The following is a 22639-nucleotide window of genomic DNA, read 5'->3' on the forward strand; positions in this document are numbered from 1 at the left end:
GTTGAATTCTCTTTAAATCACTAAAGTTGAGAAACACTGATTTAGACTGTTGTTTCTGAACACTTGGTGCTACTTGCAAACATAACTATGGAGGTGCCTCTCTTCTTCCTCTATGAAGAAGGCTTGGAATTTGATATTTTACTAGTGACTCCTTTGGCTTAGACAATGTGCAACCTGCTATAAGGAGGGCAGCCAAAATAGGGTTATGAGAGCAGTTCTGGAAAAAAAAACCCCAGCAATTTTCAGAGGCAGCAATGAGAGAAAGAAACCTGCCTATTCAGCTCTTATCTCTCTCTTCCCCCTCCCCTTCTTGCTTTCCGGTAGTTTTATTTCTAGCAATAAAAGTGAGAGGTTCTCTGATCCAGACCAGCTTGTTTTTTCTGGCATCCGAACATTGCCAAGGAAACCCTCCCCATATAAAATTAACTGCAGAAAGCCGAAGGAGGGAGGCGGAAGAAAAATCCTTCTGGGGTTTGGGGAGAAAACATTAACAATTCCCTGCTGCCCATGAAAATGAAATGCCACCAGGAAGAAGCTGCAAGACCAGAGAAAGATCTGCAAGCTTTTTTTCCCCCCATTGGACAGAAAATGCCCACCGTCTAGTTTCTTCCTGACCTGGAGTTCTTCAGACATGGTTGAAATTACATGCTCTTGGCTGTGGTGGGAAATAAATTGAAAACATCTGGAGGGCATCAGTTTCTCATTTGTCATTTGAGGGGATCATTTACAAAGTATCTGTGATATTTATGGTTTATCCATCAGCCCCTCTCCTGATCTCACAGACACATGCACAAAACTCTTTAGGAGGGTGGGTGGGTGGGAGGAACTCTTTTCCTGCCTGCTGAAAGTTAAAAGAAATGGGATCAAAGCATTGCTAAATTACTTGGGTTTTTGGTAGATGTGGTTGACTAAATCTCCTGCTCCTCTGGGTTAAGGGACTTATCCCCCTACACCAATAGTGCCTGATTGCAAACCACTTAGTTTGGAAAGCAGCTGTTCTCTGACTGCTGCCAGCTGTTGCAAAGGGCAATCAAGGAAAAATGTCCCTTCCCCTCTACCCACCCACTCCTATGAAGGGGGCATATAAAGGAGACAGGGGCAGAATACCCAAAGAATTCCCATTTTCACAGCTTCATCGTTCCTGTCAGGTGCGAAAGACCAGATCCACACATGAAGGTCTAATTAAACTGATTTATTGCTAAATAGCCTATAGACAGAAATCTTCTCAACTGCTTGAAGTTAGATTAGGGTCCACAGAACTCAAGAGAGGGGTGAGGTTGGGTTAGTCTGCTTGTGGTTGTATTCCAGGCTGATCCCTTTTTAACCCCCAAGTTCTGTCACTTTCTCCTATGGTTATTTTACAAGCAGGTGGGGAACATCGATGCTCCCAGCTGCTTCTTCTTCTTCTTCTTCTTCTTCTTCTTCTTCTTCTTCTTCTTCTTCTTCTTCTTCTTCTTCTTCTTCTTCTTCTTCTTCTTCTTCTTCTTCTTCTTCTTCTTCTTCTTCTTCTTCTTCTTCTTCCTCTTCCTCTTCTTCCTCTTCTTCTTCTTCTTCCTCCTCCTCCTCCTCCTCCTCCTCCTCCTCCTCCTCCTCCTTTTCTTCTTTGCTTTATTGGGTTTTTTCCTTTATACATATTACCGTTACTTAATAAACAGTACTGTGACATTTTGTATACCTTTATGTATCCTATCCAATACTTTCTATACATACTACTTCCATACCATCTATATCTATATACATTATTTACATTTTCTTTTTTTATTTCTATTGTCAATCCAGATATACCATATTTCCCATATTGCATAGTATTCTGTATCTATTTTCCCTTTTAATTCCATGGTTAATTTATCAATTTCTGCACATTCGAATATTTTTTAAATTATTAAACCTTCAGGTGATGTGGAGTTTTTCCTTCCAATACTGCGCACAGGAAATTCTTGCTACTGTTAATACATGTAACATAAGATATTTTATCTTTCTATTATATATATTTTTTATTATTCCTAAAAGGAATAATTCCGGGATAAAATCAATTTTGCTTCCAATTAACTCCCCTAACCACATTTGTATCACTTTCCAATATTTTTTTCGCTTCGGGGCATGACCACCAAGAATGAAAGAACGTACCTTGTTGTTGTCCACATTTCCAGCAATATGGTTTTAAGTTTGGATAAATCTTAGCCAATCTTGAAGGTGCCATATACCAATGGTAGAACATTTTATGTTGATTTGCCCCCAGCTTCAGTAAACAGTTTATGAAATATGGTTGAACAGAGAAAGTAACTTTAGCCTGAAACTCCTCTGGATGTGCCAAAACTATTCCCTTCATGATTAGTTGCTAGAATTGAGTTGGGATGTTCACACAATACATTGATCTCCTGCAGAGCTTATTGTGTGAACTGGGCCACCAAACTTTAACAAGAGACTTTTGGAAATAATCTAACCCCAGTTCCTCGAGATTGCTCCTTCTGTCCTTAATATGGAGTATAGTGAAATTTCTAAGAATTGCTGCCCTCTCCACTTCTGCTATGAGGACCTTTTTTGTGGCTTCTCTGGAACAATATGTACATTGTCCCTCCTTTTTGGCAGAAAAGAAAGCAATACAACTTCATGTGCTTAAACACTTACCATCTTCCACTTCCAGAAGAGCTTTGGCAAGGATGCTTCCTGCCACGCTAATGGCCTGGCACATGTAGTAGCCTGAATCCGAGGTTTGCACATCCATAATTGTCATCTCACCACTTGGAGCTACAGAAAAGCGGCCAGTAGCTTGAGGGGGCTGGCTGGGAAAAAGAAGAACCTGTACAAAGAAGCAGAAAGAGGAAGACATCATATGAGGGAATGGAACGATCACAGAATTCCAATATAACTTTCTTTTAACATCCTTCATATGCTAATCTACCCTCTACTGAAACCACTATGGAACCCACAAGAAATGAGAAGACCACCTCAAGAAGTACTGAAGAAATTGCATTTTAACTGGTTTTTGACAATGGACACCCCTGTCTGAGACCTGTTCTTATTTGGGAATTATAGGAGGCTGCTGCAAATTGAATTCCTACAGCAACATTTTCCCCTCTCCGCAATAGACCATAAATATCACTTTTAAATAAACCATAGACACACAGCAAACTGTACTGTGTTTCAAAAGTAGTTTTAGAACAAATCTAAAACTATTGGACGATCTTCACTTGCTCTCATTGCTTCTCATTTAACAAATCAGTTTCTTGAGAATGGAAGCTACAGGGAGGTATAGATTGTTTCAAACTGGAACGGGAATGTTTTACAACTTCTTTGCAGACATAAAGACCGAGACAAGAGTTCTTGAGGTTAAGACTCACTGTGCCTCATTCCTGAGGTAGGGAATCATGGCTCCCTAATATGTCTCAAGTGCTCTACAATGCTTAGGCATGCGACACAGTCTTTATTATTCTCCTCCACTCACTGTTGCCTACCCAGAGCAAACAGTCCTAAACATGCCAAGTTAGACAATATTCCAGACAAATGGCCTGCCTTCAGAGGCTTTCCATTAATGACCCCTCTACCAAACCACCTGATTTTGACCTGCCTCGCTCTGCCTAATTTAAGATAATTAGGTGTGATGCTGGTAAAAGTGCCTCTGTCCTGTATCAATGGGGATGGAAAGATTCCCCTTGTTGTGATTGTGGTGCCATATGCAAACTATTAAACATTGTGCAAGATTGCCCATGATGTGCATTCTCTAGTTCCCTAGAATGGTCTGCACAAAACAATGCCAGAGGAGATCGCCTGGATAGCTGAATTGGATATCCCGTTATGAGCTGTACCCCCATTAGAAGTTTTTGTACACAATTACACAGATTGTGTGTGTGTGTTTGCTTCTCTTCTGTCATGTTCTGATCGTATGCTAAAGAGTAAATAATGAGGCTTCCCAACTGTGTTTGCTCCCATTACTTAGAGAAGATCTAAGCCCCACCCATTCTTCATATGGGGCAGACAAAGCGTCCATGGGATCAGTTTTCTGTCAGGGATTCTAACTCTGAACTCACCGAATGATCCCCACATGCTAAAATGCTATGATTCTGTGAATTTGACACCTGCTTCACTGAATGAAGTTCAGCCCTTGCTTTAGAGCAAATGATTCCCCTCGGGCGCTTCGCCTTCCCCCTTCCTTTCTATCACTGATCCTCTTAGGATGCAAGTAATTGACACGGTAATAGCTCAGTGCTATTTAAAGGCATCTTAAAAACTCCAATTGTTCATTCCAAGAGACTGCATCTCCCAAGAGGTGTCTCATCCCATACATCTGGATGACACAAGCAGCTTTGGCTTGTACGGCAAAATCTTAGCTCCTGTTGGCAGCTCAACAGAAGAAACAATGCCATTCTAGGAATTATTAAGGATTTCTTTTCAAATCCTCTCCTTTGGCTATTTTACCTAAAATCTGGGAGGTATCAATCCACACAAAAGTCTCTGAATTAAGAACACCGTGACACCACCTTTTTACCAAAATAAAAGGGCTGCAGTAACTATTATGTCATTTAAGCTCCTATAGCTAAACAATATATATTTTGAAAAGCTGAATTATCATTTTGCCCTGTTTTCTAATGCAGTACATAGCTTGATGACCTGCGAATCAGTGAACAAATTCACGAGGAAAACACCTGCATAAGACAGTGCTGTTTACATCTCTGAATTATTATTGTCAACAATCTGGAGGCCAAAAGAAAGACATTCAAATCCTTTAAAAAAAAGAATAAGTAGAAGATCGTAGACTAGAAGACAGCTGGTTGCGACATGGTCTATTGACATGAGTTTGCGATTCCCAATGTTTAATACAGCAAGTACAATTAAAAGCATCCACTGCAGATGTAATTTCTGTTAGTGAACTATACATGTTAAATACAACTGTGGTGTAATATATTGCCTAATCTGGTCCTGGGGTAAAGGCTCTGTAACTTATTTTATAGGATGTCCCAAAATATGGTTCAAGATATACTGGAGGTAAATAGTTTTGGCCCAAACCATCCCACCTTCCCCTATTTTACACTAGTGACAGTTGAGATTCTAGACCACAAAGATCCTATTACGTAGAGTAGGTACTTTTGCTGTGAGAACTCCTTTTTTTTTTTCAGCCTACAAAACACTTCTATAATCCATAGGTCAAGGGTCCCACCCCCACATCCCCCACCCCCAGGCTGCAGCCTGTTCAAAACCATTGGAGCAGAGGTGGGATTCAATTCTTTTACTACCAGTTCTTTGGGCGTGGTATGGCTTGGTGGGCGTGGCAGGGGAAGGATACTGCAAAATCCCCATTCCCTGCCCACCCCACTAACCTGCTTTCCAGCTCCGTTCTCCTGTGCAGGGCAACCAAAGAAGACCCAGCCAATCAGCTGGGACTCGGGAGGCCGAGAATAGATGGAGGTAGGGCCAGTCAGAGGTGGTATTTGCCAATTCTCCAAACTACTCAAAACGTCCGCTACCGGTTCTGCAGAACTGGTCAGAACCTGCTGAATACCACCTCTGCATGGAAGAGAAGGGCAAACACGCATGTGTGAAGCTCCATTCGTGCAAGTGGAGCTTCGAGCATGAATACAAGCACCCACAGGTCACACAAGTGGAGCTTCGCATGCAAGAACAGGCACCCTGTGCTCAGACACGAAGCTCCATTTTTGCGAGTGGAAGGTACGCCTGCACCCGCTGCTCACACAACTCGAACTAGAGCATGTGTGTCTGCCACTCACATGCCCCCCCCCCCCCCCCGCATTAGGCTGCCAAGCTGGAAAGGTTGGGGACAGCTGTCATAGATCATGTAGAAAACCATCTTCAATGTCTGCACTTCCATAAAGATGCAAACCCCAGCTAATGCTACTACCCAAGCTCTTCCCGTAATGGAAAATTACTGCTGACTTTAGAGTCAAGACAAGAAATCGTTTTTTGCTTAAGGACTGTCTTCCTCAGGAACATCCTCTCATGCATTGATGCTGGCCAAGAGTGGAGTGAGAGACGAAATCTGATCAGTTTGCTACCCTGCAGGAATTCATAACACTTTAACACCCTCTCTTTCTCTCTCAGACACTCCATCTCTGTTGGCAGCATGAGATTGGGGCAAATGTGAAATTAAGCCAAGAACTGACTCTAGTACTTTTCCCCCTGTACTGTGTCTTAATTCTGTACAAAAGTCTATCCTTGGCCATGGAAATTCATTGGATAACTTTAGGCTAGTCGTTATTTATCAGCCCAGTTTTCCCAATAGAGGAACTGTGAACTGAGATAATTGATTGCTAACTTGAGCCACAGGGAGAAATGTGAGGAATATATCTAATAAGCCCTACAACCAGGAGGCTCTGGGTGGCTAAGTGGTGGCCACAGTTTTAGTCATCCCAGCTGCCATAAGAGCAACTGCAAGAATGTCATTTCCCACTCTATTTTCTGCCTTTTTTTCCTTCCTCGAGTTGTACTCAGGATCAGCACTCCCACAGATAAGGTTAGAAGATTATATGAACCTTTATTGCACCCCATGTAATCACAGGGGGATTAAAGCTGAAAAACAACAGGAATCAATTGTCTACAGAGACCCATTTTCATAAACCTTTCCTAGAATTTCAACTTGATCACAGGTATTAGGAGGGGCATTTAACCTTCAGATAGTTTGCACTACCCTGGAAGCAGAGTTAGTTAACTGGGAGATTTAATTCATTCCCCCCATCCCAAATATCCAGTTGGGTCAATTAACTGCATTTTGAAGCTTGCACAACTCCGTGTCCGCCCCCCCAACTCCATGATCCTGTGGAATATGGTGTGAGGATAGGGTCAAAATACAAGCTGCATGCACATTCCCTCACACCTGTCTACCCATGAACTTACCTGGCTCCCTTCCTTCTGCCAGAACACGGCTGGTGGTGGGTTTCCTTTGGTCTCACACTGGAAGGTCACAGTGCGGCCTTGGGTCACAATCTGGTCCCGTGGACGGGTCACTAACTGAGGTGGGACTATGGGCAAAAGAGAGGTGGAAAAAAAAAGACTGTAAAATGGGCCAGTTAGACCAGCATCATTTTAGCAACGTTTGCATTTAAAGGCCAATCAGGTTTAAAACAAAAAAACAAAAAACTGAGGGATGGGTTGGGGGGGATAAAGGAGAGAGGGAGCCTTATTTTGTTTAGGAACATTGAAAGCTCCTTTATGTCAAATCCAACCACTGGGTCATCGCTGACCTACATGGATTTCCTCGATGTAGTCAACACTCACCCAAAGTCCTCCAGATGTGCTGGAAGGACAACTCCAGAATTCTTCCAGGGCTCCAGTCCCAATACAGCCCAAACCAGGCTATAGTCTTATCCAGTTCTATCAAGAAATGCTGAGAATTGAGCCTGGACTTCATTTTTGTGACCCCCTTGGCTTTACCGCCTTTCCCATGGGAACTCAGTAACCTGAGAATGTGTCCTGGCTAATCCCTCTCTCCATTCTGCCCATTCCTGGCAATCCTAAAGGAGAAGGATCAATGCCTTGGCAGTTCCCAAAGTATCGGTAGCGGCTTCACAGTTTGGACATCTCAGAAGAGCAGCTAAAGGCATTTACAAGGAAAGAAAGGGGGGGTGTGATTCAAAGCATTGGGAGGTGCCAAAGACAGTTTAAAAGGGGGGTGGGGGGAGAGAGAGACACCAAACAAAGGCCAACAGTTTTTCAGAGAGCCCTGAGATTTTCTTTTTACAAAAAGCACCCGATACATGCATGCAAAGAATATCAATTTGCAATGGAAGAAGGCATTTAAGAAGTCTGAGGGAGGCCACGAAAGGAACAAGTCAGCTAAATCAACCACCCAACCATGAATAATGTCTCGGATGTAAATTCCTCTCTTTCTGAGCACTTCTGGCTTTTTGAAAACCTTCCCCCATCTCAGCTCTCAATGCAAGACAAATGACAGTCAGGTTTTACAAATGCTAATCACTTGCCTTATCACCTCTCCTCCCTTCCCTCTATTATTCTATCAAGAAAAAGAAGAAGGCAGAATGTTCCTAGCCCCTCTTGCAGTTACTGTGAAGCGTTCATAGAGCACTAGGTGCCGTTAAAAACAACAACCCCAACACATCCAGGTGTGCCCTTGTAGGAGCCTTGCCAGCCTCTCCTTAATGAAGTTAAAGATTGCTAGGTTACCCACTTGCTAATCAGGAGAGGTGTATGAGCCTAAGAGCAACGGTGTGCTTGCTTGCTTCCCTCCTTGTCCACAGCCATCTTCCCTTGGATAACTTCCACAGAAAGAAAAGAGGGGTGGGGTGGGGGAAACCCTACTGATTGTTAATAGTTATTGATTGGCAGGAGACATGTTTGCTTGGGAGGTACAATGGAATGCATACAGATAGAATTGAAATGAGAAGTTGGTCCTGAAGGGCTAGATTCAGGGGTGGGATTCTACCAGTTCGCACCTATTCGCTAGAACCAGTTGTTAACATTCTAAGCAGTTCGGAGAACCGGTTGTTAGAAGAAGTTACTGGGCTAATCCTGTAAGGAAGGCAGGAAGGAAACATTCTGGTGTTGTTTAAAGAAACTGCCTCTCTGTTAACCCTTTTTACATTCTTGGCAGAACTAGACTTCCTGTCTCAGGAACTTCTCTGGAGTTTTTTCCCCCTCCTTTGCTGGTACTTTGCTTGTGTGGAGGGACCATCCAAAGTTACAATGGCACTGAAAAAAGTGACTTATGGCCGTTTTTCACACTTTCGACTGTTGCAGCATCTCCACAATCATGAGGCCAGGCGAGGAGATGCGTGCCTCGATGTGAGTGATATTGAATTGGCCACGCCCAGCCAATAACATGACCACCAAGTCACGCCCACCAACTAAGCCACACCCACAGAACCAGTTGTTAAAAAACTTGAATCCCACCCCTGGATAGATTGCTTTCATTTCTTACACTGGGGTCCCTTAAACTTTGTGTTGGGGTTGATACTAGGCAAGAAAAGAGAAGGGAAATTAGTGCATGTCAGAATGAAAGATGTCAGTGGTGGTAGGGATCAAAAGGCTGCCCAATCAAAGAAATGAGTATCTGAAGAGGTCAACTCATCCTACACTGAAATAATCTAGTGCCGTGATGGCGAACCCAGGCCATGCGTGCCAGAAGTGGGAGAGCTCGCCTGAAAGAGCCCCATTGTCTTCTGGGTGCTGGCACGTGAGTGTGAGTGCACACGCAATTATCGGCAAGGGAGCCAAAAAAGGTTGCCACCACTGATCTAGTGCAATTCTCTTTTAGAATACGTGTTGCCAATGTAGCCAGGTGGTTAGCAGAGATTTGGCCCTTGGGGTGACAGCGTCCTGCTTTAAGCATCCTCTCCAAGAAAGCTGGCCTAATTACTTATTTTGTTATTGTTACAGCCAAAGTAGGACTAGTTTTATGTTCTCATTCCCTGATAGCCCCCATCAACATGGCCTATGGAAAGAAATTATGGGAATTCTAATTCAGCATTGACAGAGAACACTTTGCTTACTGTGTATTAGAGAACTGGATAGCCATGCTTCGCTACGAAACTATGTGGTTGGGCTTAGATTTTTTGGGGGAAAATAAGGGGGGAAAAATTCTGCCACTGCCTACCAGCATCCACCGGTATTCATCTGGCTAGCGTCCTGTCAGTGTGTGAGAGTTGAGGGCTGTTTGGAAACTGAAAGAATATTTGCTGTGTGAGCAAGGAGACAGCAAGGAACCTGGGCGTGGCTTAGCTCAACTGTTCTGTATTAAAGCTGGTTGCTGCTGTGAAACTGACATTCCTCTGCTTATGTTTTGCATTTGTAACAGATTTCTTTTCAGGTGGGGAGGGGGAGTAGAACTCCTTAGCATAAGAGCGTGTTAATAATAATGTAGGAAATACTAATGCTCATTTCAAAAAATCCTTTCTTAGTGAACATCTAGAAGCCAAGAGGAACATACGGGCCAAATTTCAAGTTTGTAGGCTTTACGGTTCTGGAGATTTTGTGATGATGCGTGAGGGGTATTTCACCTTTATATATATAGATATCAAGGGAAAATCTTATTTTTCTCTCCAGTCTCTAGGTTAAGCTAAGAGCTGCAGTCAGAAACTGTTTGTTCAAACATCATGAACTAAATTTGATCTGATTTTAATTTAAATGGAATAAATTAAATACCATCCCGTTCAAACACTACATTTAACTGGGTTGTGCTTGGTGTTAATGTGGAGTGCTCAGTGCTCTTTGAGCTTGGTTGTTTTCTTATAGACGTTTCATTAACCAACTAGGTAATGTGATCAGATTATCATCATGAGAATCATTACATGTTACCTAGTTGGGCAATGACATGTCTGCAAGTAAACAACGTAGCACAGAGAGCACCAAAGACTCCACAGTTCAGTGTTCCGCTATGAATAATCTCTTCTGTTTAATACCATACCATAACCTAATCTGATGGAGCTGTTTGGAGTTAAGCCTACTTCCTTCAGTGATATGTAAAGTGGAAATAGGGACCTTTATTTTATTCTCTTGTTTGCAGGCAAAAATGATTTGACTTTTTCCAGTCCCACAGTCCTGTGTGCGTATGAGAGAGAGAGGGGTGAGGCAGAAGAAGGGAAGGAGAGAGAGAGAGAGAGAGAGAGAGAGAGAGAGAGAGAGAGAGAGAGAGAGAGACCTCCTTAATACTGACCCTGATGGGATGGCTGCAGATAGTTCCCCTACTGTGTTTTCTGGAAATTAAAAACAACAACAACAGGGGAAGTCACAACTTCTCAGTTTGCTTTGTGGTGACCAGGACATCATCAAAAAGGCTTCAAAGTGCTGGGATTCAAAAAATTTTTACGATCGCTTGGTGGGTGTGGTATGGCTTGGTGGGCTTGGCAGGGGAAGGATATTGCAAAATCCCCATTCCCTCCTCACCCCACTAACCTGCTTTCCAGCTTTGTTCTCCTGTGCAGGGCAACCAAAGAAGACCCAGCCGATCAGCTGGGACTTGGGAGGCCGAGAATAGATGGAGGTAGGGCCAGTCAGAGGTGGTATTTGCCAATTCTCCAAACTACTCAAAATTTCCACTACCGGTTCTCCAGAACTAGTCAGAACCAGTGGTGGGTATTCAATTTTTTTTATTACCAGTTCTGTGGGCATGGCTTGGTGGGCGTATACTGTAAGATCTCCAATCAGAAGTGGTATTTGCTGGTTCTCCAAACTACTCAAAATTTCTGCTACCGGTTCTCCAGAAATGGTCAGAACCTGTTGAATACCACCTCTTCTGCTTCCCATTGGACAAAAGGGATGGCAATTCACTCGATCAGCCATGTTGTCTAAACACAACCATAAAAATGTCCTTCTTCCCAATATATTTAATAATAGTCTCTGTCAGACTTAGAGTGAAGATTTAAGAGCAACTTTCTTGTGCTAGCATCATGTTCATGCATTGGAGGTGTACATTTGACTCTGGGGCACCTGTAAAACCATGCTGTTTGAGGATCAAAGGTCCTCAAACTTGGCAACTTTAAGACTTGTGGACTTCAACTCCCAGAATTTCTCAGCCGGCATAGCTGGGAGTTGAAGTCCACAAGTCTTAAAGTTGCCAAGTTTGAGGACTCCTGCCCTAGATGTAGCAAAACAGGAAGAAAAATGGTAGGGAATATTACAAAAGCTCTTCAGGTTCAGTGGTAATGAAGCTCACAACACACCAATCACATTTGTCTTTTACTATCACCCACTCTTTAAAAAAAACATTAAAAATGCAATATTCCTCACTAATTGCCTTTTGTTTTGACATCTTACTCCACAAAACTGAGGTAGGAAAAATTATAGTTCCTTAAGATTTTACGTGCGCCTGGGGGAACTTGGGTGTTTGGGATATTTCCTGTCTTGATTTTATCATCCTGATATCTGAATGCACGGAGGGATCATGGCAGGTAACCCAATCATCCTTCAACCATCAAAAGGCTGGGGCCAAATCGCGCGGATGCAACAGTCTACAGTTTTATAACTTGAGCCTCTGGGTTATATTTTACTCCTCGGAGCATGGAGAAGCAGCCTCTTGTCTGGAGGATCATAAATCTTGGCGGACAGGCCGGGTGGTAACACAAAGAACACTCGAGCATTGAGCATCTCGTTGAAGGTCAGCCTTTGTCCCCACAATCAGTGTTGAAGCCATCAGTGGGTAAGGATGTATTTGTGGAACTAGAAGGACCCTTTCTATGGGTAGCTCAAGTCCTTCTGTCGGCACAGCAGAAATCAGCAGTTTCAGGATGTTGCACCCAGGGGTGGGTGACTGGTCAAGGGCCATTTGCTCCAACATGTGCCTGGATGAAAGTTAAGAGACCTTTGACCCTTCAGAGCAAGAACTGGCTGGAGCCACCTGCTCTATAATCAAATAAAAATGCAAATGGGAGGGAAGCAGGGGCAGCTTTTGTTAATTTGTCTCTTTGGTTAATAATTGCTGGGAAAGCCCCTTCCCAAATTATAAATGCAGCCAGACGCAGCCGCCGCCCCAGTTACTTCAAAGACCAGTCAAAGCTGGATGATGGAAAGGATCTGGTGATCTCAGGAAATTCATCGCTGCCCCCCAGCGCTGCTCTGCCTTGTCTTTTTTTTTTTTTTTTTTGGATACTTCCTTGCTTCAAAGGGGAAAGATAAAACAAGGGCAAGATTGACCTGGTATGCCTGAGGAAACGTTCCTGTTGCCCACAAATCCAGCATGGAGATAAGAGATGATGGCAAAACAAGACACCCCCTCCCACCTCTTCCTGCTCTCTCCATCCCCAAGGCAGGAAATTGACCTGCCTTGCTGGATACACAGCCAAGGATGGAGAAGGGGAGGGGGAGTGCGCTCTTCTAGCATTTCTTGTTCACCTTTGGGCTCCTTATCTGCACAGCTACAAGGACTCCTGCTCTTTGTTGCAGGCTGATTTATTAGCACCAAACAATAGGTACCTGATGAGGAGGCTTGCCAACTGGCCTCCAAAGCCATCAGAAGCAACAGAGGAGCCTGTTTTTAACTTAGCCTGTTAGGGATCTGCAAGTCCAAGATACAACGGAGGCTGCCTGGTAGGCCGGTCTTAAGCCCAAGTGCAACCATTTCATTTGCAAGCAAACACATCTTTCCTTGTGCAAATTCACACACAATTTTTTTTTCCCCACAGGCTCATAGGAACCTTTTTTGGCTAAGTGTACGGATTCTGAGGAAAATCGAATTGTGCAATAAAAGCAACTGTTTTTACAAGGCTGTCTGTAAGCAAGTTCCTGTCTTGAGGGATTTACAATCTAATATTCAACCCAGAAGAAACAGGGAGGAGAAAAGAGGGAAGGAAGGAATGTGTTACTCGGTCTGTATTTTAGGAACAACCTTGTTCTCTTGACCTCCTCATTGATATTTTCTGCCTCCTCCAAAGCCTCAAATCATGAAATGAAAGGCTGATCCATAATTCAGGATGGAATATCCATCTGTGGAAACTCACCCGTGCTATATTGAAAAGTCACTGAAATGGATAGGTTAACTTCTTTTTCTTTTAACTACGTATGCTGCTGGGAGATCCTTTTGTTGAAATCCAATCTATAAACTTTCTAAATAAATACGCTTCATGAAAATACCTTGGAGGAAAGAACTGAGCAAGAGAGACAGTGTGTTGTTCAGTTCCAGACGTAAGTGGGTAGCTGCAATATGTAACTGGAAGATTTCATGAGAAGACAGCTAAATTTGCATACTGTATTGAATTCCCTGTATGCATATTAACCTTTTAAGCTGCTTGCAGAACACGCTAAACCATAGGCTGTTGAATGAATGGATGCATATTACCTTATAAGCCCTGTCAATAATGTGTTGATCTTTAGTCAAAGTCATTGGCTTATGCTGAAACTTAGAGCAGTCACTATTCCCAAAACTATTACTTGTTGCTCATAATAAACGCTACCTTCTGTTCATCCCAAATGCTGGTTGATCTTGGCTTGCTGACATGTTAGGTCTACTTAAAGGGCATATCATGAGAGAATATATGTTTGCTTCTTTACATGAATCTCCTTGTCTAACTTATTTAAAAGAGCTTGCAATGCAAAAACAACAGCAACAACACAGGCTAGATTAGTGTTTTTTAGATTTTGCAACTTTATATTGTGTGCACCGGGAGTTGAAGTCCACACATCTCAAAGCATGCTCGCTGGGAAATTCTGAGTGCTGAAGTCTATGCATATTAAATCAAGCTGAGTTGGGAATTGTGGGAATTGAAGTTCACACATCTTAGAGTTACCAAATTTGAAAAACATCAGAAGAGAAAGTTTGGTTTATATGTTAAGACTTCTCCTCCAAAGGAATGGTTGAAACGTGAATGTTAGCATTGCAGGAAATTGAGAGAAGGACATGTACTGCTCGGAGTTAGTAGGAAAAGTATAATAAAGGAGAACCTTGTTATGAATCTTGTTACACTGAAGAACAAAACTATAAACTGGAAATTTCCCTTGGCGCTTACTCTCTTAAATCTATTGCCCTGACATATTCTTATCAACTGCACCTTGTTGTCCTAATTGCTTTCTAGTTTTCATTTAACAACCAAACAAACTCAGAATGGTTTGTCCAGTTTTTTTTCAAAGTTTTCTAAGTCTTTATCTGAGTTTACCTGACCATTCAGATAAAAGTGAGATGGTGGGAGATAGCAGTCACCATCCTTCAATCTTTGCCTATTCAAACCCAACTCAACATGTCCCTGTTAATACCAACAGGACTTAGCAAATGATGTGATCGACATCATATACAACCTTGGTGATTACCTAGTTCAAATCAGTCCTAATCTGCTGGATATGGAAATATTTAAGAAGATTTTCAGGGAAGATTGAGGGTTATTAATGTTTGTGTTTGATCAGCATATGATTATTTAGCAATGTAGTTTTTGCTTGCTTTGGAAGCAAATTTGTTTTGTGAATTCTATTTCTCTGCTTTTCCTCTGAAGAGAAACATCTGACTCCACTCTTTTGCTTCTTTGTAAGCTAGGTTTTGAACTATCATAAATACTTGTATCATTGCTAGATACTGACAGTACCTAGCATCTCTTTGTTCCATCGTCCATAAGAAGAAACCATTCCATGTTCTTTATTTTTAAACCCCCAAACCACAAACTTTAAGAATACAATGATGAAAATAAGATCCAGTTAAGATTAGAAATCTTGCATTCCAAGGAAATTAAGAAACTTTAATTGCAATAGGATACTCGCTTACTTTAATATCTCCATGAAATCGTGAGACTACTCAGTGAGTAGACATATAATTGATTGCATGATCAGGGTATGATTTTGTGTGTCATTACCTGTATGACACATAAAATGAGACTATGCCTCCTGTATGTTTAGAACACAGACTTTTGAAAAAATATGTCCTAGATTGTACCCACAATATTATACTTTCTAATTTGCTTCAAAGATTATGACTCATTTAGTTCATTGTCACAGTAGGAAAAATGATTTAGAGTCTATCCCGCCCTTTATAAAAATCAATCCATTCCCACTGTGGCTTGAAAGAAAGAAAAAAAAGCATGCAAAAACCTGATTCATGTACCCTAACCCCCACCAGCATGCAGCAATGATATGTGATGAAATGAATACTTACAGAATGGGCCAACTGGACCAAAGAGAACATATGAGAAAAACAAAAATAAAAAAGTATGAGATGCGTTTGATTAAATAAGGCTGACGTGAATGCTTAGAGAATTGGAGGATAAAGGTATTAAGAGGCCAAAAAGTGCAGTCATCCAGTTGCCAGATCAATATAAAATCCCTGATTCAGTTCACCTACAAAGCCCTTTAGAACTTGGGTCTTCTCTACCTTCAGGACAACTTGCTCCAGGGAGGAATCTGTTCGTCCAATACCATCTAACTGAGAAAGGTAGGGTGCGAATCCCACCCATGAGATATTAAGGGACAGGTGGGCCTTTCCCTTCTTTGTGGAATACTTTGGCCACCAAAATCAAGATGGAACCCATTTGGTTATTTAAGAATGGGGCAAAAACAATCCCTTTCTGCATGGCCTCTGGACCTCAGTAGTTATGGTGGAATCTGGTGTGGAGATAGAGGAGGGAGAGGCTCTTTCCCAAGGAGCTAAGAAGCAGATCAGCCTCGAGTCCTTGGTTGCAGAAAGCATTGATCTGATCATTATGCAAAGAGTACTTTAGTCTGGCAGGATTCCTGTCTATGGGCGAACAGCAATAAAGAAACACCCCCCCCCGCGAGTAATGCATCCTGTTGTTTTTGGTCCCCTGTGCTGGGGACCAATGATCAATGTGTGATTTAAGGAGGATCTCTTCTGGGCCTCTTTCTGCAAAACAGTGGACTTGAGGGTCGTCTGCCTCGTAGCTCCTTGGGAAAGAGCTCATCCAGCCTCCATCTCAGCATCAGATTCTACCACAGCAGTTGTCCCTAGCAGAGCAAGCCGCATATGCATTTTTTAAATTATGCGCTACATGTTTTGATATTGCAAACTAAGCATACAAATTGTTGCAATGAATAAGAAAGTACAGATGAGCTCAGAGCATTTTAAGGTCAAGGTATCCCTTCTTCTATGCAGACGCAGAGACTAATATTACAATCCCTATTTGTTTAGGGTGAGTTTTAGAGGTTGGATGTCTTTCTAAGAAAAAGAGCTGACTTTTTAGTATCAATTTCAACCTTTAGCAACTGGCCAGGAATTTTATTCAAAGGTTGCATTTGTTTTTTTTAAATAAAATGTTGGCTTGTTTCTATTAAATAGAAACCATGGTGGCACAGTGGTTAGAATGCGGTATTGCAGGCTACTTCTGCTGATTGCCAGCTGCCAGTAGTCTGACAGTTCAATTCTCACCAGCTCAAGGTTGACTCAGCCTTCCCTTCCTTCCTTCCATGGTGGAAAAATGAGGACCCAGATTGTTGGGGGCAATATGCTGACTCTCTAAATTGCTTAGAGAGGGCTGCAAAGCACTCTGCAAGCGTGTATCTAAGTGCAAGCACTATTGCTAAATAAGTACTGCAAACAGTGTGACTGAAAGCAATTTTCTAAGTAGCTGCAAATTTATTTAAACAAGATATAGAAGCTCTTTTTATAACTGGGCAGCTCTATGGATGTGTTTTCCCAGCTGCTCTGAGGAACACTCCAGGTGATGTTTTTGGAGGAGAAAAGCCCAGAATATTCAATTCCTTTCCCCAATTTTTTTTATAAAGCAAAATTTATTTTGTGTTCATCAGAAGCTAAACACAACTGTTTCATTTTTTTAAAAAATCTGGAAACTGCTAACCTTGTTATTTTGCAGTTTGTTACCAATTTATAGGAGCATAATCATAAAGTAGCTCCAAGGTTTGCAAAAAAAAAAAAACCCGAGAGAGAAAGAGAGAGAGAGAGAGAGAGCGAGCGCACTGGGAGCAAAAGCAATACAGAATCCTCAACTTACAATCATAATTGAGCCTGCAATTTTGGTCGTAAGTTGTGATAGTTGTAAAATGGATCATTGTATGACTGTGACTGATTTTACAACCTTTTTTGTGATAGTCATTAAGTGAACACCAGAGTTATTAAGTGAACCCATTGCTTACTATGGGGCATTTTTAATGGCCAGCTGGAAGCAAACACTGGCTTCTGTCAAAGACATAAATCATGGTCATGTGATTATTGGACACTGTAAATGTACATGAATTTGGGCTGGTTGCTGAGCATCCAAAACTTGAGCACATCAGAGCTTCCAATCTGGGTCACAACAAGTAGCTTTTTCAGTTGTAACTTTGAATGGTTGCTAAGGGATCAGCCACAAGTTAAGGACTATCTGCATATAATTTATATCAAAAGGAGGGGAAAAAGGGGGAGAAGGCTGTACAAGAAACATATACAACATGTTCCTTGATCTCCTTCTGGAACTGTCATGAATTGGGTGCTTTCTGGATGTTTGGATTACAACATCCATTTGTCCTGATCCTAGTTTGGAAGGTCTAGTCCCAGAAAGCTGGAGGGCATATGAATATTTATCCCTCCTTTACTAACTTTCTGTTCCAATCAACCCTTAAGATCTGCCTTGATTGATCAGAACTGCTGGCTCTCAAGCAAACAAAGCTGTTTTAGCTACAGTTACACCAAGGACAACATGACCCACATCCGAGTTGGACTTCTTTGATTGTAGCTCTTCAGCAGCCCACTCATACATACTTACCATGTACACTGAGGGATCCCGAAGCCTCAGATTTTCCCACACTGTTCTCTGCCACACAAGTATAGGTCCCCTCATCCTCTGCATTCACTCGGCTGATGCGCAAGGAATTGTCATTCTGGATCTCTGATCTTGGTTTTGAAGGGAAAAAAAGGATGTCAATGACAGTGTTAAGCTGTGGTTAATTGCTGGAAGAAGCCACCGTGAGCTGGATTCACACAACGCCCTGAACCCTGAACCTGTATTTAGAAATCTTAACACCTTGGTTCATGTGATGTTCTTTCAAAGAAAAATTGAATAAATAAATAAGTAATCAAGCAAAATTCACCAATCTGCATTGAAATTCAGCATGAGGCCTGAATTTATCTCCATAGTATCAAATTGCTGCATTCTAGACCATATGTACAATGGAATATCCACAATGGAGGAATGATAGGTGAAGATGATAGAATTTGCAAAATTGCTGTGCTTAATAAGATAATTGTCAAGCACAAGGAAATCAGGAGATTCAGGCAGTTCAAATGAGTATAATGATTTATTGCAAGCTTAAGCTCTGTACAAGAATGTGTGCTACTATCAGTCGAGGGAAATGAACGGGAGTTAAGAAAGGAATTCAAGGTGGGCTGGACTTAGATCTTTTGTAGATGAACAGGGACTCATGACTTATGACATGTTTGACCCCCCCCCCTCCCGATTACTGGTCTAGTCATCTCCTACAATAACTAGACAGCAGCTATATGTGCAAATGACTGGAAACCCTGTAAATAATTTTTGCTGAAAATGGGGAAAATGTATTTGTGATTTATGGATTTGATGATTAGAAAGTGTAGATTATGCTATGATATAATTCGAGAGAGGATAACATTAAAATGCATTTATAACTGCTGTAAATCAATCTGAAGCTATTTCTTTATATTTTGCCTTTCTTTTTTCTATTTCTCTTTCCTTCATTCTTTTCTTAATACTTTTCTTTGACTTTGCTTTATTTTTTTCCTTTACATGTTTTTGTTCTGTATTTTTTTCAATACAAATATTTTTTTTAAAAAAAAGGGATAGCAGGCTGGACTAGGAGCAAGTTATCCCTCAAACCACTCTTAAATTTTGGGCTTCAGCATGTAGTAGTAGTAGGGCTTGTAACACAGGCAATGCTATATATTTTTATACATATATGGATGGTCCCAGAGCAGCTCCCATTACAATAGTATCAAATTCATTTCTCAGCATAATGTAACAAACATTTCATTTCCATTACACTCACATTTTAAACTCATTACAAAAGTGACTGCATCAGTCAATATAACACAGTATCATTTAGGAGGTTGACTCTCTGCATGTCTTCCCCACCAATACCACAGAAAAACCACAAAGGTCTCCTGAGCATCTGAGATGAGGCCTCAAGAGCTCTAGATTTAAAAATCAAAACACTGGTTCTCTCTGCCAAGTTGTTCTTTTTTTTCCATGAGCAAAATATTCTCTTAGCAGTAGAACAAACCTTTATTATTGGAATTGTTCTGGAACTGATCTTCCCTTGAGGAAACTGCTTGCAGAAAAGACAAGTAAATCTTCCCCGATTGACAGAAGTAGAGCACTGAACCTATTTGATGTTTGGAGAAGAAGATGTTTGTATTTTGGATAATGAACTTCTCTCATCTTTTTGTACATGAGAAATCTTTCTCTGGGACCATCTATAGCAGAGGTCTCCAAACTTGGCAACTTTAAGACTTGTGGACTTCAACTCCCAGAATTGTCCACAAGTCCTAAAGTTGCCAAGTTTGGGGACCCCTGATCTATAGCTTTTAAAAACCATGGTTTGCATTTAGAGTCACCACAGGTATCAACTTTTCTTATAGTTCTTAGAAAGATTGTCACCGACTGGACTGATTCCTCAAGTTCTCAGCCCAGTTCATTCCTAAAACTCAAGTTATCGAAGATCATTTGAAGTAAATATCAGACATTGAATCGTGGACTTTATTAATGTAAAGCCCAACTCTACACCATTTCTTCCAAGCTATAGCTCTGCAGGTCAGTTCTGGTAGACTAGCTCCATGCCAGGTTCTGGTACAAAGGATGACCTCTTTTACTGAGCAATTGGATTTGCTTCTACTGGAAGAAGCACGTTCTACCAGAAGTGCTTCTTCTTATACATGTGAGCTACATGCTCCACTGCTGCCAGGAGTAATGAAAAAAATAAAAATAAAACTAGAGACCAAATTTTGCACAATTATTCTTATTAACTATATGTCCTTCTGGAACATCATTCCCCTAGAGAGTAGACTGGCCCCAACTCTGATTCTCTTCCAGAAGGCGCTGAAGACCTGGTTCTGCCAGCGGGACTGGGGAATCCAGAGTGGGATGGAGCCCATTAAATGTCTCATGTAATCTGCTGTCGCTGGTGGGGAAGGAGGGGGGTGATTTTACTATATTAATTTATTTGATTTTATTAGTTTTATTGTTTTTAAATTGTGGTTTTATATGATGTAAGCTGCCTTAAGTTGCCATGGTGAATAGGTGGCAATACAAATCCAATAAATAAATAAAATAAATAAACTATCATCTTCCTTTGAATTCTTGGCTGCATGAAAAATCATATTGTGCTATCTGGTTTAATCATGTCCAGTGACTTCCTGCGTCCCATATAGGGAACCTATTCTTCCTTCTCATCGTTAAACTTATTCTCCATTCCCAGTCTTCAAAAATGTGTTCCGTCTTCTCATTAGTGCATTCAGAAGGGGAGAAAAATAGAAGCCTTTAACCATACAGCAACTAGTGCAATTGCCTGTAATGATATTTACTGTCAGCTCTGTTGTGCCTCATGCATGATTATCCAGGGGATTAAGCTCTTTGTCACCCTGGAATCAAGACAAGGATATCTGAACAATGGTCCCATTTCAACACTCACACTTTGACAGTAATCGACTGACCTTTACAGCCTCTACAGCATGGCAAAAGAAGCCTTCTTTCGAATCAGCAAAGGGTTGTCAGCCATTATTGCTACTGCTTGTCGTTTCTTGCACTTGTCATTTTTAACATGCAAAGGAGCTGATGGCTCTCCTTTTACAACTGGGGAAACGAAGGATGCCAAAGCTATTTGATAAGGGCTAAGGGGAAAAAGCCAGCTACTGCAATCCTTACAAGTTCTCCGGCATTTTTTTCCTATCACTTCCTATTCAGTTTGATGAATTTGCTTCTGATGTTTTAAAGAAAAAAGAATTGAATAATTTTAGTTGAGTTTGATTCTGACCAGCTTAAAGTTGACTCAGCCTTCCATCCTTCTGATGCTGGTAAAATGAGGATCCAAATTGTTGGGGGCAACTTGCTGATTCTGTAAACTGCTTAGAGAGGGCTGTAAAAGCACTGTGAAGCCAGTGGGGGATGCAAATATTTTTACTACCAGTTCTGTGGGCATGGCTAGGTGGGCATGGCCATGTGACTGGGTGGGTGTGGCTTCTTCTTCTTTTTTTGCAGCCCCCCCCATCACACTCTGTTTTTGGCCTCCTGAGGCCCAGGAAGGCAAAAAAACAGAGTGCTGGGGGGGGAGGGGGGCACAGCTCCCCCACCACCCACGAGCCGCTTTTTTATTCCTGGGCCTCAGGGAAGCGTCCTGGGCAAAGCAGTAAGGCAGCGAGGGGGATCCTGGCACAGCTGATCATTGGAAGTGGGGGGGGGGGGAGAGAAATACCTTAAGGAGTTACTGAGAATGCAGTCAGCAATGTCAGGCATGTGTGCAATTGGGTGGAGACGGGTGGGGGTGCAGCCGATTTGCCAGTTCTCTGAACTGGGCAGAATTGTAACAACCGGTTCTACAGAACCAGTCTGAACCAGTGGAATCCTACCCCTGTGTGAAGCAGTATATAAGTCTAAATGCTATTGCTATTGAAGGTGTTCCTCAAGCACTATAGGGAAGTATATGTAAGTGCTATTGCTACTACTATTGTAACTGCTATCTTTACTGTCATGTTACTATAACAGAATCTTGCAAATCTGAGTGCAATTCTCTCTTATGTTAATTTTACTTTTCAGGAAATAGGATGGGTTCCTTTTCAAGATGCTTCTCACAGCCCCTTTATCTATCTGGGCTGAGATATCTTCACATGACAGTCATCTAGTTTGCAGTTCTTTCTCCTGTTTCCCATAATCATTCCCACATAACATTACATCCATCCAAGGAAGCTTTGAGTTTCATAAATTTTTGAGTGTTAACAAAGCAAAAAAATCAGCACAAGACCCACCCCCTACTCCCAATGATCAGCTCTGCTCAAAAAGCCATCAATAGAAAACAGAAATCAGAAAAGTTTTAAACAGTGGTACAATACGGTAGAAAAACAGCAAGCTCTTTTGCAGGGGAGGAAAATTACAAGACAGATTTTAGCACAGGAAGAATAAAACGACATTTACACACCATTCAAGAGACAATTGAAAAGCTGAACAGGAAACAAAAAGACCCAAACACATTCTCGCCAATAATCAACGCCCACATAAGAAGAGATTGACATCAGGATTAATACCAGACCAACAATCCAGCAGTAAACAACACCCCAATCAAGGAA

General features: G+C 41.7%; 1 protein-coding gene across 3 annotated transcripts in view; it reads right to left on the bottom strand.

Moving 5' to 3' along the window:
* Window positions 1–22639, bottom strand: part of ROBO3 (roundabout guidance receptor 3) — a 181043-nt gene that overhangs the window by 44862 nt on the left and 113542 nt on the right. For 2 of the 3 annotated variants that reach the window (XM_026718015.2, XM_026718014.2), the window contains exons 6-9: window positions 18096–18223; window positions 15536–15547; window positions 6847–6971; window positions 2629–2800 (exon numbers count right to left, since the gene is read on the bottom strand). In XM_026718015.2, coding sequence (XP_026573800.1) covers window positions 2629–2800; window positions 6847–6971; window positions 15536–15547; window positions 18096–18223 — 437 coding nt within the window. The remainder of the gene's footprint in view (window positions 1–2628; window positions 2801–6846; window positions 6972–15535; window positions 15548–18095; window positions 18224–22639) is intronic. The other variant, XM_087939008.1, reaches the window with a different exon arrangement.

This window comes from Pseudonaja textilis, chromosome 9 (genome assembly GCF_049901715.1).
Source record: "Pseudonaja textilis isolate UNSWEBS1 chromosome 9, rPseTex1.2, whole genome shotgun sequence".
Lineage (NCBI taxonomy): Eukaryota > Metazoa > Chordata > Lepidosauria > Squamata > Elapidae > Pseudonaja > Pseudonaja textilis.